This window comes from Cornus florida, unplaced genomic scaffold, assembly GCF_030987335.1.
Source record: "Cornus florida cultivar Cherokee Brave unplaced genomic scaffold, ASM3098733v1 CherokeeBrave_3.0.0_Hap2_Chr10, whole genome shotgun sequence".
Taxonomy (NCBI): domain Eukaryota; kingdom Viridiplantae; phylum Streptophyta; class Magnoliopsida; order Cornales; family Cornaceae; genus Cornus; species Cornus florida.
This window is the reverse complement of record NW_026775580.1, coordinates 92936124-92964123: the sequence shown is the minus strand read 5'-3', so window position 1 is coordinate 92964123 and position 28000 is coordinate 92936124. Positions and strand designations below refer to the sequence as shown.

The 28000-nt window shown below is 36.4% G+C and overlaps 2 protein-coding genes across 16 annotated transcripts; one reads left to right on the top strand and one right to left on the bottom strand.

Moving 5' to 3' along the window:
• Positions 1-17: 17 nt before the first annotated feature.
• Positions 18-28000, top strand: LOC132275877 (uncharacterized). 15 transcript variants are annotated; one of them, XM_059777048.1, is made up of 21 exons: positions 18-154; positions 2158-2235; positions 2602-3047; positions 3200-3278; positions 3403-3819; positions 5833-5930; positions 6072-6109; positions 6214-6296; positions 8881-9138; positions 9407-9654; positions 19489-19566; positions 19674-19764; positions 19853-19990; positions 20138-20263; positions 20416-20495; positions 20627-21042; positions 23079-23176; positions 23318-23355; positions 24435-24517; positions 27128-27385; positions 27654-28000. In XM_059777048.1, the coding sequence occupies exons 2-9, from the start codon at positions 2227-2229 to the stop codon at positions 9124-9126; spliced, it is 1416 nt and encodes a 471-aa protein (XP_059633031.1). In that variant the 5' UTR covers positions 18-154; positions 2158-2226; the 3' UTR covers positions 9127-9138; positions 9407-9654; positions 19489-19566; positions 19674-19764; positions 19853-19990; positions 20138-20263; positions 20416-20495; positions 20627-21042; positions 23079-23176; positions 23318-23355; positions 24435-24517; positions 27128-27385; positions 27654-28000. The 15 variants fall into 15 exon arrangements, with proteins under 15 accessions (XP_059633031.1, XP_059633043.1, XP_059633034.1 ...); XM_059777052.1 differs by adding an exon at positions 1870-1934 and having other exon boundaries at positions 40-154; positions 23079-23355; XM_059777060.1 differs by having other exon boundaries at positions 6217-6296; positions 23079-23355.
• On the bottom strand, positions 11338-11667 carry LOC132278136 (replication protein A 70 kDa DNA-binding subunit C-like). Its single transcript, XM_059779952.1, has one exon. The coding sequence runs from the start codon at positions 11665-11667 to the stop codon at positions 11338-11340; it is 330 nt and encodes a 109-aa protein (XP_059635935.1).

Sequence of the window (28000 nt, the reverse complement as noted above, 5' to 3'; positions counted from 1 at the left end):
TTACCAAAAAAAAAAAAAAAAAAAATATCTCATCGCTTCATAGTACAGCCGTTCTAGAGATTACCAAAAACCCTCACTCTCTCATCCCTCACGGCCTGCCACCGAAGCCGGCTTCGTCAACCTCACCGACCACCCACTGGTTTTACGGCCTACGGTCAGTTCTCTCTCTTTTTCTTTTTTTCTTCAAAGTTAAAGATCCATTGCTGTTCGTGGTTTACCCAAAGTACAACTTAGTGAACTTGCTGCGTGTGGTATACATAAAGTAAAACTTAGTGAACTTACTCTGTGGGTGGACAGTGGCTGTCTATATATTATATGTCTAATGTGCGTATAGATTTACACCATTTTATTACTTGAAAAATGGGTAAATCTTTATTTTACATTACAGATGGTGATATTTGTGTTTGATTATGATTTAAGGGTTCAATTCGAACAGAATATACATCCGATCTTATGAAATTTCTTTATCTTTTACACAGATCTAATGATTCTGATCTCATAAAATTACTTTAACAGAACACATATAATTTTTTATTTTTACAGTAGTTCATTTATCATTTAAGCTCACAGAACGCATACTTGATCATTCATTTTGATTATATGTTAGTGTCTCAGTAAATTGATGATCATTCATTTTGATTATATGTTAGTGTATCAGTAAATTGAAACTTAAATGGGGCGGGGCAGTGAAACTTAAATGGGACGGTGAGGGGGGTTTTGCTAAACAGTTTTTGGTGGGGAGACTTAAACCGGAGGGGGAAGGTACTCATGCCCCCTTTGCCATCCCTATGTACGTTGTAATTAATCAAGAAGAAGAAAGGTAGTAGTAAGAGCACTCTCTCTATTAGTTTCACTTGGTAATAACCAACTAATTACCCATCAAATATCGAAATTTCAGTGAGGTCACTTAGCTTTCCATAGTAAATATAGCTAGGGGTGCAAATTGGGTGGGCCCAATTCGGACAAACTCGAGCCTAGTTCCAAAGTTTTTGGGCGGGCTGTTTAACTTGCAATTTGGTTCGAGCTTGGTTTGAAAAGTAACAACCCCATTTCATTTTGATTGGAGCTCGAGTTACTGTGTGGATCAATTCGAAACCTAACCTGAGGCGGTCCTGAACTATATTTAAACCCGACTTATCAACCCCAACAATGAATCAGATATATACTGTAAAGCTGACCTCCCCGCCTTGAAGGGGACGATTTCTCCCCCAAATTTTTTTGTTGGAAAAAATAACCTCATTAGAGCATGTCAGCTCATAAAAGGTGGCTATTTATGTTATTTCAAAACTTACATCCCCAGCTTCTATTTCACGTGCCTCTCCCCCAAGAGCGATCGACCTTGTGCACCAGGTGGGTTTCTTTGCTCCCACTACACCACAACCACTAGATCGAACCTAGTCCCCCACACCCATATTGGTGTCCCCTTTGGTCTCTGATATCTCTTCGTTGGGCAGTATTCTTTATTTTTTTCCCAAAATTATATGATTGTTGTGCTGAAATTTTATGAGCACCACTGCCACTAGATCGAAACTAGTCCGCCACACCCATATCGACGTTCCTTTGGTCTCTGATATCTCTTCGTTGGCCTGTATTTGTTTCAAATTTTTTTCCGAAATTGTATGATTATTGTGCAGAAGTTTTATGCCCTTGACTATATTGGAACAATTTGCATTTCATCTCTGTTGGAAATATTTGTGCTTTTGGATTCAGATATTCTCTACCTAGTTTGATTTGGTATAGATCTGATTCTAGCAAATACATAGCGTCGGCTTATGTAGCCTTAACAGGCGCGAGTAGTAGGGATTAAGTTTGTCTTGTTTCATATGTTTTGTTTTGTTTTGTTTTTTTTTTTTTTCCTTCGCAAACTAGGTGGAGTGGGGATTTGAACTCGGGCGTACCTGCTCGAGGAGCTGGGTGCTCTATCAACTAGGCCAGTAATGCCCTCTTGTTTCGTATGCGAGCTTTTATGTTTTTTATACACAAGTGCATAAACCATTTTGTGTATCCGATGAATGTTGGGATTCCATTCTCAAGTAGTTATTTTGCACTATAAACTAAATTGAAGTACGGTATATAATTATTTGATTGCCTCCCCATTGTGATTTAGTTGTTTATTTGAAAAACTTTCAATCAATTATGTTTTTTTTCCTTCTGAAGGTTATTCTTATATTGGAGCGCCTTTTAAGGAGGTCAGAATTCAGAGCAGATACTGTAATTGGGGCAAGGATGTCTGAGGTGTCTACTTAAACTTGAATACATTCACATTCCCTTTTCATGCACTTGGATCCTCACCTATAATATCCTTTGCTGTGCTGATGGTTTTTCAACATATTACATCTGCTTTTCAACTGTGATTTTTCAACTTATTACATCTGTTTCTCAACGCAATAAAAATAAGTAGATGTAAATATGTTGAAAACAGGTGTAATTGTGTTGAAAAACCCTATGGCACCACTACAGCAAGGGAGATTACAGCAGAAGATCGGGGCTCCCTTTTTCGTACTTATATTACTGTTCGTGCATTTATTTTAATGATATGCGCTATTATCTTATTGTGGTCATCTTCACGTGTTGATGTTAGTGTTGTTCAAATAATGACAGGTTGGATATGCTCATCTAAAGGAAGAAATTGGTCATGATGTCATAGCAACATTGGCAGAGATTCTTTGTTATGATGACAAACCTCTATTTCTCTCTTTTATGAAGGAGCTATTTCAAAGAAAAGTACCAAAAACAGAAGAAGTTAGAAAGAAGGAATCATCTGATTATCAAGCTAAATATTGCCCACCAAAAATTTTGCATGGAATTTGTGAGTCTGGCGTAATAGATTGTGCCATCGCTTTTCTCGGAGGGGAGACCGGTTTCATCGCTGATCTCAATATTCCCTTTAACGATGGATTATATCCATTGCATTTAGCAGCTAATGGTTTATCATATGAAATGATTGCGACATTGCTTAGCCATGGAGCTCAGACTGATGTCAGAACCATAGAGGGTAAATTTAGGGGCGACTTGTTTCCTCTCAACGTATCACTTGAAACAGTAAGGTAGAAGACAGATATTATAATATAAAATTATTCTTTCTTATTTCTTTCATGGGGCCTATAATATGAACTTAGATCAAGGTTTAATACATCATTCTTAACTACTTAATTCTTTTCCCTTTTTTTTGATTGGATTTTTAATGTGGCTGATGCAGTTATCATCGATCCTTGATTGATTGGACCCCAAAACAATCTATCTTCAAATTGATCGTTGTTCTTTGTCTGCCTCAAATGGTTTGTTTAGACAAAATTTATGTGTATTACAAATAGTGTTTACTTTCTATACATTTGAATGGGTTGAGAGGTCTGATCTTTTTCTTTTTTTTTTTTTGTTGCTTATTATGGTTAAATATGGCAGAAAGTACCATTAGAAATTAATAGGTTGCTGGCATGGAACACAAAGGAGGTTGATAAAATATTTATTCATTATGCTATGGAGGGAGAACTTATTGAGATGGCTACTCTACTGATGGTTGCTCGAGAAAAGTTAATCCCTTTGAGCATGTCAATACGCAAAAGCATCATTGAAGAGATTGTACGACTAACTGAAGATGAAATCAAATTGATCGGAAGTCACAAGAATGATAAGTTGGTTGAAGAGATTGTAGGACTAACTCAAGATGAAAGCAAGTTGCTCGGAATTAATAAGATTGGTAAGTTGGTTCGGTCGCTTAACGATATTAAGGCAGCGATGACGCGGGGAATATTGTTGCTCAAAGTGTTTGAGAAGGCTGGTGTTGCTCTTGAAAAATACAGGCAGTTAGTACAGAGTGAAGTAAGTTGTTATGATCCGTGTTTTTTATGGTTTTTGTGCTTGTTTCTTGCGATTTATTGTAATTCTCATATTGTTTGCAACATGCATAGATTTAAACTTTTTTTCTTTTCTTCCAGAAATTGTGTAGAGATTTATTTGGTTATGATATTTATACCTATTAAAAATTACACTGACCCCCATGTGGTTTGCCTTTGTCACCCAGATAGAACTTGGCAATGTTTTTGAAAGTCACACCTCCCGTTAGCTTTTCCACATAAAAAATGTGTGAAATGCCTAATTTGCCCTAATTTTTTAATGCTTTTTTATTATAAAAAATAGAGAAACCAAAAGACTACTTTGCCCCTAAAACCAAAAGACCCATTTTTAATGCTTTTCTCACATTTTCAGCTTACCCCACCACCGACCATTTCCAACACCACCCACCATCGCCACCCACCACCACCTGCCCCTTCCTTTTCTCTCTCCCCACTCACCACCGCAACCTTCACCCCACTACCACCATTAAAACAAGCTTCGCATCAATCACATACCAACCCGAACACCAACTCAGTTGAGTCCAACTCGTCCGCCATTGAAGCCTTGCTCGACCTCGAAACCGAGGCAGACAAAAATACCCCTATACACCTCAGTTATGTCTCTCTCTCCTCCACCACCACAATCAGCTGTCACATCCCTCTCTACACATTTCAATTGGGACACTCTCTCCTCCACCCTTCCTCTCTCTCTCACTCTCTCTTTCAATAGTCCACCTCCACCACTCCAACCACCCACCTCCATCACTCCCTTTGCCATACTCCACCACTCTAACCACCCAACCACTACACACCTCTGAAACCCTAGCCTATACCACTATTGACAACTCAATTACTTAGAATCAGTGATGTTGTGGCCTGAGTTTGGTTCTGGGGTCACAACTACGCCCCGTTTAGTACCCTCTTGTAGCCCGATATATAATGGGCGTTTAGGGTTTGGAGTGGGATATAGATAGACATTGAAAATTGTAGAAAATAGAGCGAGAGCGAGAGCTAGGGTTTGGGGGTTGAAACTAGTACCTACCAGATTTTTGCATAGCGAATGCTTTCGCCAGAATTTCATTGTGGATGTAGGCTTTGGCAAGCCACGTCTGCCCGTGCTTTGTGATTGTTGCTTGGTTGTGATTGGTTTATGGTTTTGATGGTGAAGATGGCGTCAATTTTTGGAGAATTTTTGTTTCTTTCGTGTTTTGGTTGTGATTGGTTTAAGGTTTTGATGGTGAAGATGGTGTCATTTTTTAGAGAACTTTTTTTTTTCCTCATAAATGGAGGAAATTTTTATTAATATAAACATTATGGAGAGAACTTTTCGTTTCTAGATAAGGGAAGGCATAGAGAGGTTTTAGAGAAGGTGTTTGGTGGAATGAAATTGATGAAATTGCATGACTTGCCTTCATTGGTTCATTAGTTATTTGTTTTGTCAGTGAAGGGGTTATATGGGGCCATCTTGAATGGTGAAGACTTCAATTGGGGGTGATTGAGGGTGGTCTGGACCTTGATGGTTCGACCATGGAGTAGTGATTGCAGAGGATTGCAATGCATGTGTTTTAGAGAGAGAAGGAAGAGAAGAAAGAAGAGGTGGTGGCTGTGGGTGGGGGTGGGGGTGGTGGTGGTGGCAGCATTGTGGGTAGGTGGTTGAGATGAAGAGGTTATTTTGGACATTTAAAATTAGTTAGAATGGGTTAATTGGTAATTTAACTATTCAAAGTGTCACTTCACTAGTAAAAGGGCATTCAGGTCATTTTACCATGTGCGAGAGCGTTCATGGAGTGTCTTTGTCTAATGGAGCGAATCTGAGGAGGTGTCACTATGAAAGAATTGGGTGTCAAAGAGGCAAACCACAGGGGTGTTGTGAATGCTAGTTGTTTTTCCTTTTGAATGAAAATGGTCATCTTTCAACTCGTATTACTACCAGTTTCCTCATGTTTTAAGCTTTGACCCAACACTTCCACAAAGTTACTCCCTTAATGTTTTCTTATAGATGCCAAAAGAAAAGGTGGTCAACGACATTAAGGCGCTGCTTGAGAGAGCCGGGTTTGTTATAAACGACAAAGATGTTGATTTAAGTGACATTGACTGGTTTGGCACCTAATTACTTTGTTCAGTTGATCAGTGAAAATTTTGTATCTTCTTATCTCTCTTTCTTTAGGTGATTTGATTGTGAATAAGCTTTAGTATTCTAATGCATGTTTATTTTTTCGTGACATTAAAATGCCATAGTGAAAGTGAAAGTATCAAAGAGGCAACGGAAGAATTAGGTGATTGGTTGTGATTTCCACTTCAACTGACTCATGCTTCAAAGGAATTTTCCAGAAAAAACCCATTAAACTAGTCTGATTTTGTTATGTTTTGTTTTACACAGAAGAGAGTTTAACATTGAGGTCTTATTCAAAGGATCTCTGGATGCCACCTCCCTCACTGTCTAACAGTTTTTCCAAGGAAAAGGTAAGAGACATAGATAGTAGTTTGTCCTTGCTGATGTTTTTCTCATTAGGAATGGTAAATTCTTGCTTCACATATTTTGAAGTATAAATTTTAATCTTTTGGTGTGCTGTTAAGAATTATATTCATGAATACTTGAGCAACTCATATCTCTCCCATCCGCTTATCATTCCTCCCGACCTAGCAAACACTCATTTTTAGTGTTTCTCATATCCGAGGTTGATGCTACTATATTATCAGCTTTTTTATGTGGCATTTGAGGATCACCTATGTGTGGTTGGTTATATGATGCATTGATTCTACCTACATAGGTTCTTAGCACTGGAGGTTTGGAAAACGCGGGTGATGATCTCGTGGCTTATCTTTTTCTTGCCCATTCCCAAAAACTATGGTTGGGTTGATTGAAAAAATTCCAAATGTTTTTGCTGCCTCTCTCTACTCTTCTTCTTCCCTCTATTCATCTTATATTGAATTATTCTCTTTCTTCCCGTATGTTCAATTGGGTTTTGGAAGTGTCTTATGTGGCCATTTGCATAGTCCTGACTATTCCAGGCTCTCATTACAATATTATTGAAATCTACTCTTTACTTTCATACTTTTACGTACTTTTCTGCATCCTCTATTATATCCCTTTTTTTTAGTCTATCAAAGCATGAAGCTTTCAAGGCTAGAGGTGCATTTTACATAGTCTCAGATTTGGTCTTGTGTCTATTAAGAGCCGTTCCACGATATTCTCCACAATTTTTTATTTATACCCCAAAAAATTGTTCTTAATAATCTGAATCTAGGTAACCTTAGGGTTGCATTACTTCATTAGTGCGGAAAAGTTTTTGTATCTACAATCTAGCAATCGATCACTTACCAAACCAAACTAATTCTGACCCCTTTCATCTATAAACCATATACATGTTCCTCTACCTTTCAGGGCGGTGGTTCTATATGATTTTGTTGATAAAAGAACACCAGAAAATTATTTGTATGTAGCATATTACTAAGTCTACTGAGTCAGCCAACATCATGAGTTCAATATTGATAGGTCTTTTAATGCGTCATCCCACCACTGGAAATCAAACGAAATGCTTGGGTTTTCAGAGGCAAGATCTCCTCGCTGAACCATGTTTTGGACCAAATCTGTTCCTCCATCATAGAGAGGCTCATGGGTGGGTTTTTGAAAGATTCACCCCAATCTTGTCGTGTTTTGCTCATCTGGGGTATCTCCCCCTCCTCCTGGCATCCTCCAAGGAAGCCTCTTGACTTGAGATCGGCTTGAGAATTGTTACTGGGCTTGGGTTTATTTTGGCTTTTTTTGTATCGTATTCCCATTTATAAGTGGTGGTTTCTAATTGGGCCTGGTCTCTCACTTAGAGATCTTATCCGGTGGACTTGTCCACTTTTTTCATTTTATTGTTTTATACAATTTGCTTGAAATTCTGGAAAAAGATATATGTATAACTTCTACAATTAGCAAATTTCTTTGGCTATATATGAGCACCAAAAGTCACGTGTTTTGTTTTCCTTCCAACCTCATTTAATCCAAAGGTTCTATGTGTGATAGCCTGTTGACAACAATTGAATGTCAAACATTAAATTAGTAAGACTCACTTTTAGAGAAATTTTTGTAACCTTGTCTACTTGTAATTCTTGTTTCATTAAATGTATTTTTTTTCTTTTTCTTTTTTGGGATAAAGAAGTAGCAAGTCGGGGATGTTGAGGATGTCTTTCTTCCATTTTTTTATTATTTCAACAATATTACCAATTAAATCCTTACGACAGTGGAATGCCAAACTATCAATGAGTTGGACTCACTTTTAGAGAAATATTGGTACCCTTGTATGTGTACTTGTAATTTTTGTTTCATTATTTTTTTTTTTCTTGGATAAAGAAGTAACAAAGTGGGAATGTTGATCAACATTAAAAGTGTGCCTTGTATCCAAAAAAGCCCCAGGCTTGTCAAGGCTCAGTTAAGAGTGCTTCGACCTACTAAAGGCCAAGCCCAAGCCCAAGCCCCCAGACTCTCTCATTTTACGTCCTTTATTTAATGACCATTAAATTAAAATGTTTTGTATAATATCACGATCATATTTAATGGATCATATTGTTTGACTTTATGATATATTTGACAAATTCATAGATTTATGGTTGACTTATTACATTAATTGCATTCATTTTGATTCTAAATAAACATGATTGTATATGTTTAATGTCTACTTGATCATAGCTTTTTATTGTCACATCTAATTTACTAAATTTATACGCCTAAGAAATGATTTATGCAACATCAGTTTACCAGATCCTCTTAGCTTGATAGGTCAAAAATCCCATTTTTATAGAATTATTATTTTGATATGATTTTTGCACATCATTGAAATGTTGGAAAGATTTCTTTATTTTGATATTGACTAGTATGTGTTGCATAGTTCAATAATTTTTATTAAATTAATCTTTAATATGCTTCTTTATCATACATGCGCCTTTTATCAGTCTCTTGCCTTGTATTGTGCCTTGCGCTTGGGCTCCAGGAGACCTTTGGCGCTTTAGTGTATACCTTGAGCCTTAACAAGTATGCTTTTTGTGTATTTTTGAACAGAGTTCGGTCATATATAAAACTTTTAGAACATTCATCGAATATGGGCCCCTTGTTTTTACGCCTTCGTCACGGTCATACGTTACATTCCCGCTCATGGATAAAAAGACACATCGTGTTGCTATAAGTGTTAACTTTTCGAGAACCCCTAGACCCCCAGCAATGATAGTATCTGCGGCATATCTTCTATCAAGAAATCAGTTTGCCTCCTTGGCATTAGCAATCAAGAAGAGGTTAACTTGCATATGATTGGCAAATAAGGTACTGATTGCTTTTCCTGCATTTTGAATTTTTGTCTATTCATTTCAAATTTATTCCTTGAGTTTCATTTGTTGATCAATATTGTATGATCGACAACTCAACTTTGGCATATCCTCTTGCCCTATCTTCAGCTTTTACAAATAATTACCTCTACAATATGTTTTGATTTTGATTTGATTAGTGTGCATGTGGAATTTTTGGTGATTGAATTATTACCTGTTTGGATTGGATCTTTATGGATAATGAAAATTATACTGTCTTACTGTAGTCAATGGACTCATGATTGCACTGGGGGTTGACTTGGCCACTGTTTGAATTGTAAATGGAAGCTGTTATAAGGGCACTAAAGGCCGTGCATTTTCTTAAGAAGCAAAGCTGGGAGGCTTATGCAAGTGACAAATAAAATACAGAAGATCCTTCTTCTACTCATGATGCCGTGTTTTATAGTTGTTATTTTATTATTTATTTGAGTTCTAATCTCTCAACTTTGGCTGAGAGCCTGAGAGGAAAGCCTTCGTAAGTTAGTCTTGTAACTCTATGTTTTCAATTTTTAAATTTGTTTGATGTTCATACTAACTCAATAAAATATTTAAACAATTTTAAATGCATGTTCCAGTTTGTTAATTTCATATACTTAACCATAGACTACAATTGATTGTATTTGGGGTCTAGCATAAAGGTTACTTATATATAATCATGAATTAGTAATTTTCATTGGACTATTTGAGAAAAAAATAATAAATTATGACATTTTATGCCTAAGTAAGGATGAATGATTGAAATTTATGTATTTTTCGTCAATTAATTATTTATGATTTATGACCAAGATAATAAATAGGAGGAACAAATTTTGACATTTTATGCCTCGATACTAAAAAATAATAAATTATGACATTTTATGCCTTGATACTTATTTTCATATCTTATTATTAATTGTATTGTTACTTGAGCTTGAATCACTCAATTTTTGGTAGAATTTGTTAAGTATTAATTTTAGATTATGGGTGTCCTAATCAATTCCTTTTGGAAACAATCTTGTAAGGGAGATGATAATCGCACTTCACTTTTCTACGAGGTTTCTGTAATATCAAAGATTGCTAGGGCTTTGTTCGGTCCAATGGAAAATGAATGAAATGAAAACATTAGTTAGATGAGAAAAAAATAATAATAATAATAAATAAAAGAACGGATAATAATCATGTGTCCTATATAATGAATTTATTATCGTACTTGTAAAATGCAGGTGCAATGTTCGTCGAGTGTAATATAATTCAACCAAAATAAAATAAAATAAAATGAAAGAAAAATACAATATTGTAATTAAAAATATAAAATTTTCTTAATAATATTATTATATAAGATAATAAGATTATATAATTATATATTTGATTGGTACCCTAAATTGAATTAAAATAAAAATCTATTATTAATATTTATTTTGACAAATTAAGGAGTGTCAATGTTTACAATAGTAAGGGAATAAGCTTAAAAATTGAATAAGTGTGATTTTATTATAGATTTAAATCACTTGGGTTTGCGTATGCCTATTAAGATTTAAATCATTTGGGTTTGGTATAAGCTTACAAATTAAGGAGATGCCTACAAAAAGTGCACAGGCATCTACCCAAACTCACGGGTAGCCCCTATTACCACAACAACAGTGTGCAGGCATCTCTTGTCACACCCAATCTCATAGGTATCCCCTGTTACAGAACTAACAGGTATCCCCCGTTACATGGTCACAGGTAATTCTCGTTACTGCACCAGACTCATAGGTATTCCCCGTTACGACATAACACGACTCACAGCTAACCCCCGTTACAACACGACACGACGCACTGACGACAACATGACAAGACGCACATATAATAATGCGACATGACTCCCAGATAACTATGAGACACGACTCAGACAATAATGCAACACGACTCACAGACAACCGTGCAACACGACTCACAGGTTTCCCCTGTTACAACACGACATGACTCACATGTGTCCTCCGTTATAACACAACACGACTCACAAGTAGCCCCCGTTACAACACGACACGACTCACAGGGAGCCCTCATTACAAAATTCACAGGTATCCCCTTTACATAGTCACAGGTAACCCCCCGTTACATCACAGTCACAGGTCGCCCTCGTTACATCACAGTCACAGGTCGCCCTCGTTACATCATAATCAATCATAGTAATATCTCATCTCCTCTGTGGACAATCCCTCTTCATGTGGCCCGGCTGACCACACAGAAAACAAACTCCGAAACTAGGTCTATCAAGAGGACACTCTGCCTTGCTGTGTCTTGGCTGTCTACATTGATAACACATCACACTCGTCCTAGAGGACCTTGAAGAAACACCAACAATAGGAGTAACACCTGTCGTTTGCTGCTCCTGAGAAAATAATGAAGCACCTCTGTGCCTTTTCCTATCCTGGCTCTTGGAAGAAGTACCCACATTTGTACCTCGTTCCTGAGAACCCATAATACCACTCATTTCTTGCCAATCTTTGGCTTCTGTTTCTGCCATCAGCTCGTAACCACTTCCGAATAATTCTTTAATCCCAAAAGTGTCACCCCCGGCCTAATTAAACGATTTAGACCGTACATAAACTGCCATGTCTTCTCATTTTCGATCCCTAACACATCTGTAGCGAAATGTGAAAGAGAAGTGAACTTATTCTCATACTCTGTCACTACCATGTCACCTTGTTCAAGCCCGTCAAACTGCGTCCTCAATTCCCGTCTTTTAGTCTGCGGGAAATACTTATCAAAGAAAAGACTCTTGAATGCATCCCAACTCATACTGTCAATATCATGTGCGCTAGTCATGGTCTTCCACCATACTGCCGTGTTGCCAACAAACTTATACGTGGCTGGGGTGATCTTCAACTGATCATCGGGCACGGCTATTGCCCTGAAATGCTTTTCAACTTCATTTAACCAATCGTCCGCTACCAACGGATCTGGACCTCCCTCAAATGCTACTCTCATGAGTTTGTCAAACTGAATCAGGTACCTAAGATTTTGCTTCGTCTCCGTGTCCTATGGCTGAATAGCCGATTGTGGTACCACTTGAGGAGATGTGGTATTCGCTAAATTCTGAAAGGTTGAGGCTACAGCCCCTGCTAATAAGATATCATCCACCGGTACTTGTGGATTATCATCCGTCTCTCTATCTCGACCCTGTCCTATTGAAACCCTGTCTGGTTAGGATGGCCCTTCACTTGCTCGCTGTCCAACTTCATCTGGATCCATCTCACTACGTCATCCTCAAACACGGTTCTACAAAGACAACTAAACGATCAAAACAAGAATACATGAAGTAACTCAATCCATGAGCTATGGTGCTCACATTATCCGTTCGATAAGAACTAAAACGTTCAGAAACATAGGAATGACTAAGCTCTCCATATACGCGGGTTAGAACCCTTCGTAACCCAACACACAACACCGCCACGAACATTCAAACCCATCAACAATGAAACGCATTAGTCATACGTACATTTACTAAGCAAGGACTCAATAAATAGTAGACAATTAAGCACTTAATAATTATAGTCATGAAATACACATACTAGCATTTAAACATATATGTATATAGCAATTAAGCATGCTTTAAACAGATTTAACCATTTCATTAATCATACAAAAAATTTCACATAAGCATCTAGCAAATAGGCATGTTTTCACATTCATTAAACAATGACTTAAGAAAAATAAGCACATTATCATTTAGCATGTTTAAATTTAATCACCATTTTATAAGTCTCATAATCGATTCGCATGTAAACACGTAATAGCAAGTCGTGCTTTTTAACTAAATAAACTATAACTACATAAGCATGCAATACTGTCAATCTCAACTCTAACTCAACCTGGGTCAACCCTACCCGTCGTCCTTGGGTTTTCGAACCTAAAGCTCTGATACCAATTTTGTAACGACCCAAACCGGGGTCAACTAAGGGCAATTCCGTCATTTCCTATGCTGACAGGGGATACTCAGATCATTCAAGGGTCCAGAGTCATTCTAAAACACAGCTTAGAAGGAGAAGTCAAAGTACAGGTCAATGGATAAGGTCAGCCAGCTGATGGAGAGGTTAACCAAGTCAATGGAAGGATCAGCCGGGTCAATGGAAAGGTCAGCCGGCTGAGAATGCATGGTCGGCCCGACTGAGATAGTCAGTCGGCCGAAACGACTCCCAAAGCTGCTCACTCTCGAGACTTTGGTAAAGTGATCCTTCAGCCGACTAAAAGTAAGGTTCGGCCGGCTGAAATGATCTCCAAAATTGTTTACTCCAGGGACTTCTCTAAAATGAAGTGTCGGCCGGCTGGTGATGAAGTGTCGGCCGACTGATGATGGAGTTTCGGTCGACCGATGGTGAGGTTCGGTTGGCCGAAATAAGACTTCTCAACTACACAACTCAATGGAATGGTCTCGAGATGCCTGTCAGTCGGCTGACATGCCTTGCCAGTCGGCTAATGAGCCCTGGAATGCAGCTATGTGCAGCCTGAAGGTTTAAAAACTCTAGGCTCTTTGTGAGCCAAACCCAGTGCCCAACCTATCCCAACCTCGCAACAATAATGATACACATCATGAGTCATCATTATCAATGAAATTAATCAAATAACCCATAGTCATCTCACCCATCCCAATAAACCATCATGATTATTACATACTTCCATAGCCATACACAAAATACATCAAATTGTTGTCTAAAAATACGGATACATTGTCAAATTATAACAATAAAACGATTACATAGAATTGTTTAAGATTCACAAAATATATATCTTAATACAATGTGATATAAGTCCAACCCCATCCGTGTTCGTGGAAGCTCAACACCCACCAGCTCAATCCCGTGACCTGAAAAATTGTAGAGGAGTGAGCACAACGGCTCAATTGAGATTGCCTAAGTGGCACCTCCTCAAACAAAGTAAGTAATCCAATGCCTTACACACAATGAATAGGTAAAATGAGTGGGGTCATGGGAGGGATTTCACATACGGCACTTAAATTTTCAAGTAATTCATATCACCATCACATACAATGCAATACATAAAAATATCAATGCAACCGCATGTCACACCATACCCCCACTTATCCACACATCCCATCCATACCACCGTGTATCCACACCTTTCTTTTCCACTCCCACACATCTACACATCTCATCTACACCCTCACCTCTTTTATGCCTATCAATACCCTCATGTGATGCATATGGAACATCTTAGTTTCAATCACTCAATTTTCAACATTCCTTCATTATGCAATAAACAATTTCATGGCCACAACAAGTTATTTAAACAACTTTAGCGTGCTTCAATATACACTAAACAACCATACTAGGAATAACATATATAATCCACCACAGTCATTTTTTAGCATGTTATTATAAATTCATACCCAAAATAAACATTTAATTCGATCAAAACCATCAATTGGGTTAAACTCAAGCATAAACTAAAACACTAGAAATTGCATTATTCAATTAATAATCAAATTGACATGCCAAATGATGTGAAAAACATCAAACTAGCTATTAAATCCAAGGAAATCGACAATTAGACATACCTTAAAGTTGATGTAGAGAACCCCAAAATCCCCAAATCCAAGCCCTAATTTTTGGAATTCCAAGGTGCACCAAAAACACTTTTGCTTCGATCAAATCGTAAATCTTAACGAGCTCTTCAATTTGCCGCAAACGGAACCAAAAATTTCCTAATGGTTTGAGAAAAATCGAGATTTAAAGCTTGTAGGGAAAATAAATGAAAAGAGAATGAGGGAAAGAGATTCGTTGAGAGAGAGAGAGAGAGAGAGGAATGAGGAAAAGTGAGGCCAAAATTGGCCTCTTGCCCTCTTTTAATAAAAATTAGTGGGTCCCACCCTTTAAAATATCTTTTCCCTTTTTTAATTTCTATCACAAATATATATATGCACATAATAAATCACAACCACATAAAACAAATTAAACAAAATAAATGAAATACAATTAGACCCAAACAAAACCCCCGGACGCGACAATTCCGGTAGCGGGTCCCACCTAGGACTCCCGGCATAAGAAACAGAAAAATGCCGAAATGGTAACCCATTCATTTCTAAGAGTCCTGAGCTCAATGGAATGCCCCCAACCAACTCTTAGACATAACTGGCACACCCCACGGTGTTCGGCACGCGAAACGAGAAAAGACGAAAATACCCTAGAAAAAAATCAGAAATTCCAGAAAAATGGAAAATGAGAAAAATCAGAAACGTCACATATGTTAGAAATGTGTAAAAACGCCCCCCTGAATTTTCTCCTTCCTTTATATACTATATATGTTTCCTTAAATGTTTTTTCTTAAATTGTTTTATTATATTATATATATGTAATTGATTAATTTATCTCATCCCAGAAATATCAATCTCTATATATATCCACCTATGTCTCTTTATGTATATATACTCCATAAATACTAATTTATATGTATTTAGTGTATAATGTGCCCCCCTGAAAAAAAAAAAATTATGCCTCTGTCCCTGTAGCTAATTTAATGATTCTGTCATATATAAAGCCATATCTAACAATGAGTCTACCTTATTAGTTATCTCAATGATTACATCACATACATTCATTTATTTCATCCACAAGGCATAAATTAGAGATATAACGAATAATACAACCATAGATCATGTTTATAGATCACAAGGACATCAACATATATAATTAAACCATAAATTAGATTATGAAATTAATTGCACAATTAACGTGTTAGCACAAAATACTTTAGAACTTATTACGTAATTTAACCATTTATAGTAATTACGTGTAACAATATATAGCATGTATTTTCCACTAAAGTGGTAAAATTGACCAACTACTACCATATTGTCCAAAAAGTGGTTATAACAAATATTTAAATAACACGTTACACGTTATATAACTATTTAGAATTATTCACCCAACACCTAATCAACACAACATTATCCAAATTGGTTATAACAATTGGGATAAAATATATAACTAACACGTTATTTATTGTACGATATAGTTTAACCAACACATAACCAATGCAACGTTTTCCAAAAAGCGAATACCCACTTAAAGTGGTAAAACAATTTGGACACAATTAAATATGGATTTAGGGGTCCTTGTTTTATGGGATTTCTGAGTTGTATTTTTGGAGATTTAAACATTTATCGATTTTATGGATGGTTGAAGATTATTATCATTTATTATTATTTCTTTTTGCTTTTAATTTTTTTATTTTATTTATCACTTTGTACTATTTGCTTGCTTATTATCTATTGCCTATGATATCACCCGATTTTTGCGTGTATGATAAACTTATGTGTGAAAATTAGGGGTATCATAATTAAGGTGAGTGAGAGCCTTTGCGTTGTTGAACAATATTGCATGTGTGTCTATATATATATATGGTAAATTACACTGACCTCCCATGATGTTTGAACAAATTACAAATATAAAGAATATTTCAGCGTTTATTACTTTAATCTCCCTTAAACTGGTTCACGGGTGGCCCAAAAGTGTGAAAGTCAGTAATGCCCTTATATTATAATATAGGGCGAATTACATTGACCTCCTCGAGATTTATCATAATTACATGGATCTCCCCTACCATTTTTGAAATTACTCGAGCATCCCCTAAAAACTAAACCTTGTAACACACACCACCCTTGCAACAAACATATTTTTTTTTCTTTTCCATAATTTTAACTTCATAAGTCACCTCCTTATAGACAACACCCGTTATTTATGGTTAATTATAACATTGTGTTGTTGCAATATGGTGTTGGAGAAGGTATACTTGAATTTTAGAAGGTGATTTACATACATATATGGATGTATGTATAGATTAGGAGTGAGGTAGAATTCAAAATGTTTGGAAGCAAATTGAATTTTCGTCATGGACTAGTGGTAATTGTTAAAAAGGGAGACCTATGTCACAAGATTTGTTTTAGGGGGTTAGAGTAATTTTTAAAATTTAAGGAAGGTTCGGTAATTATGATAAACTTTAAGAAAAATTAATATAATTTTTATTTTATAGAAGAAAAGAAAAAAAATTATTATTTTATAAAATTTGGCATCGAAAACAAAACAATAGAATCACAAATATGAGGAATAACTAAATGCCAAATGGTCTTTCTTTACCCAGAACTCGAGGGAAGTCTGTAATTTACCCATACGTATATATACACCCACGATATGGTACTAGACTAATAGAAATCAATATCTCATCGCTTCAGCGTACAGCCGTTCTAGAGATAACCAAAAACCCTCACTCTCGCATCCCTCACGGCCTGCCACCGAAGCCGGCTTCGTCAACCTCGCCGACCACCCGCCCACTGGTTTTACGGCCTACGGTCAGTTCTCTCTCTTTTTCTTTTTTTCTTCAAAGTTAAAGATCCATTGCTGTGTGTGGTATACCCAAAGTACAACTTAGTGAACTTGCTGCGTGTGGTATACATAAAGTAAAACTCAGTGAACTTACTCCGTGGGTGGACAGCGGCTGTCTATATATTATATGTCTAAAGTGCGTATAGATTTACACCAATTTATTACTTGAAAAATGGGTAAATCTTTATTTTACAGATATTTGTGTTGGATTATGATTTATGGGTTCAATTCGAACAGAATATACATCCGATCTTATGAAATTTCTTTATCTTTTACACAGATCTAATGATTCTGATCTCATAAAATTACTTTAACAGAACACATATCATTTATATATTTCCTTTATTTTTACAGTAGTTCATTTATCATTTAAGCTCACAGAACGCATACTTGATCATTCATTTTGATTATATGTTAGTGTATCAGTAAATTGAAACTTAAATGGGGCGGGGCAGTGAAACTTAAGTGGGACGGTGAGGGGGGTTTTGCTAAACAGTTTTTGGTGGGGAGACTTAAACGGGAGGGGGAAGGTACTCCTGCCCCCTTTACCATCCCTATGTACGTTGTAATTAATCAAGAAGAAGAAAGGTTGTAATGATAATCATGAAGAAAGGTAGTAGTAAGAGCACTCTCTCTATTAGTTTCACTTGGTAATAACCAACTAATTACCCATCAAATATCGAAATTTCAGTGAGGTCACTTAGCTTTCCATAGTAAATATAGCTAGGGATGCAAATTGTTGGGCCCAATTCGGACAAACTCGATCCTAGTTCCAAAGTTTTTGGGCGGGCTGTTTAACTTGCAATTTGGTCCGAGCTTGGTTTGAAAAGTAACAACCCCATTTCATTTTGATTGGAGCTCTAGTTACTGTGTGGATCAATTTGAAGCCTAACCTGAGGCGGTCCTGAACTATATTTAAACCCGACTTATCAACCCTAACAATGAATCGGATATATACTGTAGAGCTGAGCTCCCCTCCTTGATGGGGAGGATTTCTCCCCCAAATTTTTTTGTTGGAAAAAATAACCTCAGAGTATGTCAGCTCATAAAAGGTGGCTATTTATGTTATTTCAAAACTTACTTCCCCAGCTTCTATCTCACGTGCCTCTCCCACAAGAGTGATCGACCTTGTGCACCAGGTGGGTTTCTTCTCTCCCACTGCACCACCACCACCAGATCGAACCTAGTCCCCCACACCCATATCGGTGTCCCATTTGGTCTCTGTTATCTCTTCGTGGGGCAGTATTCTTTATTTTTTTTTTCCAAAATTGTATGATTGTTGTGCTTAAATTTTATGAGCACCACTGCCACCAGATCGAAACTAGTCCGCCACACCCATATCGGCGTTCCTTTGGTCTCTGACATCTCTTCGTTGGCCTGTATTTGTTTCAATATTTTTTCCGAAATTGTATGATTATTGTGCAGAAGTTTTATGCCCTTGACTATATTGGATCAATTTGCATTTCATCTCTATTGGAAATATTTGTGCTTTTGGATTCAGATATTCTCTACCTGGTTTGATTTGGTGTAGATCTGATTGTAGCAAATACATAGCATCGGCTTATGTACCTTAACAGGCGCGAGTGGTAGGGATTAAGTTTGTCTTGTTTCATATGTTTTGTTTTGTTTTGTTTTGTTTTTTTTTTTCCCTTCGCAAACTAGGTGGAGTGGGGATTTGAACTCGGGCACACCTGCTCGAGGAGCTAGGTGCTCTATCAACTAGGCCAGTAATGGCCTCTTGTTTCGTATGCGAGCTTTTATGTTTTTTATACACAAGTGCATAAACCCTTTTGTGCATCCGACGAATGTTGGGATTCCATTCTCTAGTAGTTATTTTGCACTATAAACTGAATTGAAGTACAGTATATAATTATGTGATTGCCTCCCCATTGTGATTTAGTTGTTTATTTCGATTATGTTTTTTTTTTTTTTTTTTCCTTCTGAAGGTTATTCTTATATTGGAGTGCCTTTTAAGGAGGTCAGAATTCAGAGCAGATACTGTAATTGGGGCAAGGATGTCTGAGGTGTCTACTTAAACTTGAATACATTCACATTCCCTTTTCATGCACTCGGATCCTCACTTATAATCTCCTCTGTTGTAATTGGGGCATATGTAATATGTTGAAAACAGGTGTAATTGTGTTGAAAAACCCTATGGCACCACTACAGCAAGGGAGATTACAGCAGAGGATCGGGGCTCCCTTTTTCTTACTTATATTACTGTTCGTGCATTTATTTTAATGATATGCGCTATTATCTTTTTGTGGTCGTCTTCACGTGTTGATGTTAGTGTTGTTCAAATAATGACAGGTTGGATATGCTCATCTAAAGAAGAGATTGTTTGTTATGATGACAAACCTCTATTTCTCTCTTTTATGAATGAGCTATTTCAAAGAAAAGTACCAAAAACAGAAGAAGTTGGAAAGAAGGAATCATCTGATTAACAAGGTAAATATTGCCCACCAATAATTTTGTATCAAATTTGTCAGTTTGGCATAATAGATTGTGCCATCGCTTTTCTCGGAGGGGAGACTGGTTTCATCGCTGATCTCAATATTCCCTTTAACGATGGATTATATCCATTGCATTTAGCAGCTAATAGTTTATCATATGAAATGATTGCGACATTACTTTGCCATGGAGCTCGGACTGATGCAGAACCATAGAGGGTGAATTTAGGGGCGACTTGTTTCCTCTCAACGTATCACTTGAAACAGTAAGGTAGAAGACAGATTTTATAATATAAAATTATTCTTTCTTATATCTTTCATGGGGCCTATAATATGAACTTAGATCAAGGTTTAATACATCATTCTTAACTACCTAATTCTTTTCCCTTTTTCTTGATTGTATTTTTAATGTGGCTGATGCAGTTATCATCGATCCTTGATTGATTGGACCCCAAAACAATCTATCTTCAAGTTGATCGTTGTTCTTTTGTCTGCCTCAAATGGTTTGTTTAGACAAAATTTATGTGTATTACAAATAATGTTTACTTTCTATACATTTGAATGGGTTGAGTGGTCTGATCTATTTTTTTTTTTTTCCTTTCTGTTTGTTGCTTATTATGGTTAAATGTGGCAGAAAGTACCATTAGAAATTAATAGGTTGCTGGCATGGAACACAAAGGAAGTTGATAAAGTATTTATTCATTATGCTATGGAGGGAGAACTTATTGAGATGGCTACTCTACTGTTGGTTGCTCGAGAAAAGTTAACCCTTTGAGCATGTCAATACTCAAAAGCATCATTGAAGAGATTGTAGGACTAACTGAAGATGAATTCAAATTGATCGGAAGTCACAAGAATGATAAGTTGGTTGACGAGATTGTAGGACTAACTCAAGATGAAAGCAAGTTGCTCGGAATTAATAAGATTGGTAAGTTGGTTCGGTCGCTTAACGATATTAAGGCAGCGATGACGCGGGGAATATTGTTGCTCAAAGTGTTTGAGAAGGCTGGTGTTGCTCTTGAAAAATACAGGCAATTAGTACAAAGTGAAGTAAGTTGTTATGATCTGTGTTTTTTATGGTTTTTGTGCTTGTTTCTTGCGATTTATTGTAATTCTCATATTGTTTGCAACATTCATAGATTTAAACTTTTTTTCTTTTCTTCCAGAAATTGTGTAGAAATTTATTTGGTTATGATATTTATACCTATTAAAAATTACACTGACCCCCATGTGGTTTGCCTCAGTCACCCAGATAGAACTTGGCAATGTTTTTGAAAGTCACACCTCCCGTTAGCTTTTCCACATTAAAAATGTGTGAAATGTCTAAATTGCCCTAATTTTTTAATGCTCTTTTATTATAAAAAATAGAGAAACCAAAAGACTACTTTGCCCCTAAAACCAAAAGACCCATTTTTAATGCTTTTCTCACATTTTTAGCTTACCCCACCACCGACCATTTCCAACACCACCCACCATCGCCGCCCACCACCACCTGCCCCTTCTTTTTCTCTCTCCCCACTCACCACCGCAACCTTCACCCCACTACCACCATTAAAACAAGCTTCGCATCAATCACATACCAACCTGAACCCCAACTCAGTTGAGTCCAACTCGTTCGCCATTGAAGCCTTGCTCGACCTCGAAACCGAGGCAGACAAAAACACCCCTATACACCTCAATTACGTCTCTCTCTCCTCCACCACCACAATCAGCTGTCACCATCCCTCTCTACACATTTCAATTGGGACACTCTCTCCTCCACCCTTCCTCTCTCTCTCACTCTCTTTTTCAATAGTCCACCTCCACCACTCCAACCACCCACATCCATCACTCCCTTCGCCATACTCCACCACTCTAATCACCCAACTACCACACACCTCTGAATCCCTAGCCTTTACCACTATTGACAACTCAATTACTTAGAATCAGTGATGTTGTGGCCTGAGTTTGGTTCTAGGGTCGCAACTACGCCTTGTTTAGTACCCTCTTGTAGCCCGATATATAATGGGCGTTTAGGGTTTGGAGTGGGATATAGATAGACACTGAAAATCGTAGAAAATAGAGCGAGAGAAAGGGTTTGGGGGTTGAAACTTGTACCTACCAGATTTTTGCATAGTGAATGCTTTCACCGGAACTTCATTGTGGATGTAGGCTTTGGCGAGCCACGTCTGCCGTGTTTTGTGATTGTTGCTTGGTTGTGATTGGTTTATGGTTTTGATGGTGAAGATGGCGTCAATTTTTGGAGAATTTTCGTTTCTTTCGTGTTTTGGTTGTGATTGGTTTAAGGTTTTGATGGTGAAGATGGTGTCATTTTTTAGAGAACTTTTGTTTTTTTTTTTTTTGTTTTTTTTGTTTTTTGTTTTTTGTTGTTTTTTTTTTTTTTCCCCCAATAAATGGAGGAAATTTTTATAAATATAAACATTATGGAGAGAACTTTTTGTTTCTTGATAAGGGAAGGCATAGGGAGGTTTTACAGAAGGTGTTTGATGGAATGAAATTGCATGACTTGCCTTCATTGGTTCATTAGTTATTTGTTTTGTCAGTGAAGGGGTTATATGGGGCCATCTTGAATGGCGAAGACTTCAATTGGGGTGATTGAGGGTGGTCTGGACCTTGATGGTTCGACCATGGAGTAGTGGTTGCAGAGGATTGCAATGTATGTGTTTTAGAGAGAGAAGGAAGAGAAGAAAGAAGAGGTGGTGGCTGTGGGTGGTGGTGGTGGCAGCATTGTGGGTAGGTGGTTGAGATGAAGAGGTTATTTTGGACATTTAAAATTAGTTAGAATGGGTTGATTGGTAATTTAACTATTCAAAGTGTCACTTCACAAGTAAAAGGGCATTCAGGTCATTTTACCATGTGCCGGAGCGTTCACGGAGTGTCTTTGTCTAATGGAGCGAATCTGAGGAGGTGTCACTATGAAAGAATTGGGTGTCAAAGAGGCAAACCACGGGGGTGTTGTGAATGCTAGTTGTTTTTCCTTTTGAATGAAAGAGGTCATCTTTCAACTCGTATTACTACCAGTTTCCTCATGTTTTAAGTTTTGACCCAACACTTCACAAAGTTACTCCCTTAATGTTTTCTTATAGATTCCAAAAGAAAAGGTGGTCAACGACATTAAGGCGCTGCTTGAGAGAGCCGGGTTTGTTATAAACGACAAAGATGTTGATTTAAGTGACATTGACTGGTTTGGCAGCTAATTACTTTGTTCAGTTGATCGGTGAAAATTTTGTATCTTCTTATCTCTCTTTCTTTAGGTGATTTGATTTTGAATAAGCTCTAGTATTCTAATGCATGTTTATTTTTTCGTGACATTAAAATGCCATAGTGAAAGTGAAAGTATCAAAGAGGCAACGGAAGAATTAGGTGATTGGTTGATTTCCACTTCAAGTGACTCATGCTTCAAAGGAATTTTCCAGAAAAAATCCATTAGGCTTTGTTTGATTAGATGGAATCAACTAGAAAAGAAAGGAAAGAGAAAATTTTTAAATTTTTTTAGAGTTTGGATAGATGGAAAAAGAATCGTAATAGAAAATATAGTTTCCCACATTAGACTAGTTTCCCCCAAAACTTTTCTCACATAAAACACGAGGAAATAATATTTTCTCTTGAAAACTGCTTCTTTTTATTTAAAGTTCCTATTTTTTCCAACAACTGAATCATGTAAAACAACTAACTTCTTTCTTTTCTAACTGAGTTTCTTTTCTACTGAGTTTCAAAGAGTCAAGTTTTCTAACAATTTCTATTTTAGTGGACTTCTAAAAGGCAAGTTCTCTCTAAACATGTTCTTTTGCAATACTATTTGGACGATTTTTTTTTTTGGGTTCCAAATATATACATTGTATTTGATATATATATATATATATATATATATATACCCCTCTATTATATATACATAGAATAATATATGTTTTGCTTTTTTGTGTTCTCTAGTTGAAAGCCCATGAGTCCATGAGCCCAAATTTTTTATTTTTTATTTTATTTTTAAGCCTCCTTATTCCTTTTAAATGAATAGTTAGTTTTACTTCTATGGTTCTACCTAAGAAGTCTTGAAGTATTGTTTTATTTTATACAATATAAATGAATATAAATAATTATATTATTAACTTTAATAATTCATCATTTTTTTTAAAACTTTGATAAAAATAGATATCATCAAACACAAATTTATTTATTTTTTTAGTATTTGAAATCATAAGGGTAATTTTGGTATGCACAATCACTTTCTTTTCATTTTCATGCTATCCAAACTAACAAACTAATATTTTCATACAATTTTCTTGAATAAATTTTCATGCTAACCAAATGCTTGATAGAAAATAACTTTTCTTTTCATTCACTTCACTTTTCTTTCATTTTTCATTTCTTTTCTTTTCTTGCTTAGTTATATCTAACCAAACGGGGCCTTAAAGTAGTCTGATTTTGTTATGTTTTGTTTTACACAGAAGAGAGTTTAACATTGAGGTCTTATTCGAAGGATCTCTGCATGCCACCTCCCTCACTGTCTAACAGTTTTTCCAAGGAAAAGGTAAGAGACATAGACAGTAGTTTGTCCTTGCTGATGTTTTTCTCATTAGGGATGGTAAATTCTTGCTTCACATATTTTGAAGTATAAATTTTAATCTTTTTGTGTGCTGTTAAGAATTATATTCATGAATACTTGAGCAACTCATCTCTCTCCCATCCACTTATCATTCCTCCCGACCTAGCAAACACTCATTTTTGGTGTTTCTCATATCCGAGGTTGATGCTACTATATTATCAGCTTTTTTATGTGGCATTTGAGGATCACCTATGTGTGGTTGGTTATATGATGCATTGATTCTACCTACATAGGATCTTAGCACTGGAGGTTTGGAAAACGAGGGTGATGATCTCGCGGCTTATCTTTTTCTTACCCATTCCCAAAACTATGGTTGGGTTGATTGGAAAAATTCCAAATGTTTTTGCTGCCTCTCTCTACTCTTCATCTTCATTCTATTCATCTTATATTGCATTACTCTCTTTCTTCCTGTATGTTCAGTAACTTCAGTTGGGTTTTGGAAGTGTCTTATGTGGCCATTTGCATAGTCCTGGCCACTTGCATAGTCCTGACTATTCCAGGCTCTCATTACAATATTATTGAAATCTACTCTTTACTTTCATACTTTTACGTACTTTTCTGCATCCTCTATTATATCCCTTTTTTTTAGTCTATCAAAGCATGAAGCTTTCAAGGCTAGAGGTGCATTTTACATAATCTCAGATTTGGTCTTGTGTCTATTAAGAGCCGTTCCACGATATTCTCCACAATTTTTTATTTATACCCCAAAAAATTGTTCTTAATAATCTGAATCTAGGTAACCTTAGGGTTGCATTACTTCATTAGTGCGGAAAAGTTTTTGTATCTACAATCTAGCAATCGATCACTTACCAAACCAAACTAATTCTGACCCCTTTCATCTATAAACCATATACATGTTCCTCTACCTTTCAGGGCGATGGTTCTATATGATTTTGTTGATAAAAGAACACCAGAAAATTATTTGTATGTAGCATATTACTAAGTCTACTGAGTCAGCCAACATCATGAGTTCAATATTGATAGGTCTTTTAATGCGTCATCCCACCACTGGAAATCAAACGAAATGCTTGGGTTTTCAGAGGCAAGATCTCCTCGCTGAACCATGTTTTGGACCAAATCTGTTCCTCCATCATAGAGAGGCTCATGGGTGGGTTTTTGAAAGATTCACCCCAATCTTGTCGTGTTTTGCTCATCTGGGGTATCTCCCCCTCCTCCTGCCATCCTCCAAGGAAGCCTCTTGACTTGAGATCGGCTTGAGAATTGTTACTGGGCTTGGGTTTATTTTGGCTTTTTTTGTATCGTATTCCCATTTATAAGTGGTGGTTTCTAATTGGGCCTGGTCTCTCACTTAGAGATCTTATCCGGTGGACTTGTCCACTTTTTTCATTTTATTGTTTTATACAATTTGCTTGAAATTCTGGAAAAAGATATATGTATAACTTCTACAATTAGCAAATTTCTTTGGCTATATATGAGCACCAAAAGTCACGTGTTTTGTTTTCCTTCCAACCTCATTTAATCCAAAGGTTCTATGTGTGATAGCCTGTTGACAACAATTGAATGTCAAACATTAAATTAGTAAGACTCACTTTTAGAGAAATTTTTGTAACCTTGTCTACTTGTAATTCTTGTTTCATTAAATGTATTTTTTTTCTTTTTCTTTTTTGGGATAAAGAAGTAGCAAGTCGGGGATGTTGAGGATGTCTTTCTTCCATTTTTTTATTATTTCAACAATATTACCAATTAAATCCTTACGACAGTGGAATGCCAAACTATCAATGAGTTGGACTCACTTTTAGAGAAATATTGGTACCCTTGTATGTGTACTTGTAATTTTTGTTTCATTATTTTTTTTTTTCTTGGATAAAGAAGTAACAAAGTGGGAATGTTGATCAACATTAAAAGTGTGCCTTGTATCCAAAAAAGCCCCAGGCTTGTCAAGGCTCAGTTAAGAGTGCTTCGACCTACTAAAGGCCAAGCCCAAGCCCAAGCCCCCAGACTCTCTCATTTTACGTCCTTTATTTAATGACCATTAAATTAAAATGTTTTGTATAATATCACGATCATATTTAATGGATCATATTGTTTGACTTTATGATATATTTGACAAATTCATAGATTTATGGTTGACTTATTACATTAATTGCATTCATTTTGATTCTAAATAAACATGATTGTATATGTTTAATGTCTACTTGATCATAGCTTTTTATTGTCACATCTAATTTACTAAATTTATACGCCTAAGAAATGATTTATGCAACATCAGTTTACCAGATCCTCTTAGCTTGATAGGTCAAAAATCCCATTTTTATAGAATTATTATTTTGATATGATTTTTGCACATCATTGAAATGTTGGAAAGATTTCTTTATTTTGATATTGACTAGTATGTGTTGCATAGTTCAATAATTTTTATTAAATTAATCTTTAATATGCTTCTTTATCATACATGCGCCTTTTATCAGTCTCTTGCCTTGTATTGTGCCTTGCGCTTGGGCTCCAGGAGACCTTTGGCGCTTTAGTGTATACCTTGAGCCTTAACAAGTATGCTTTTTGTGTATTTTTGAACAGAGTTCGGTCATATATAAAACTTTTAGAACATTCATCGAATATGGGCCCCTTGTTTTTACGCCTTCGTCACGGTCATACGTTACATTCCCGCTCATGGATAAAAAGACACATCGTGTTGCTATAAGTGTTAACTTTTCGAGAACCCCTAGACCCCCAGCAATGATAGTATCTGCGGCATATCTTCTATCAAGAAATCAGTTTGCCTCCTTGGCATTAGCAATCAAGAAGAGGTTAACTTGCATATGATTGGCAAATAAGGTACTGATTGCTTTTCCTGCATTTTGAATTTTTGTCTATTCATTTCAAATTTATTCCTTGAGTTTCATTTGTTGATCAATATTGTATGATCGACAACTCAACTTTGGCATATCCTCTTGCCCTATCTTCAGCTTTTACAAATAATTACCTCTACAATATGTTTTGATTTTGATTTGATTAGTGTGCATGTGGAATTTTTGGTGATTGAATTATTACCTGTTTGGATTGGATCTTTATGGATAATGAAAATTATACTGTCTTACTGTAGTCAATGGACTCATGATTGCACTGGGGGTTGACTTGGCCACTGTTTGAATTGTAAATGGAAGCTGTTATAAGGGCACTAAAGGCCGTGCATTTTCTTAAGAAGCAAAGCTGGGAGGCTTATGCAAGTGACAAATAAAATACAGAAGATCCTTCTTCTACTCATGATGCCGTGTTTTATAGTTGTTATTTTATTATTTATTTGAGTTCTAATCTCTCAACTTTGGCTGAGAGGAAGCCTTAGTAAGTTAGTCTTGTAACTCTATGTTTTCAATTGTTAAATTTGTTTGATGTTCATACTAACTCAATAAAATATTTAAACAATTTTAAATGCATGTTCCAGTTTGTTAA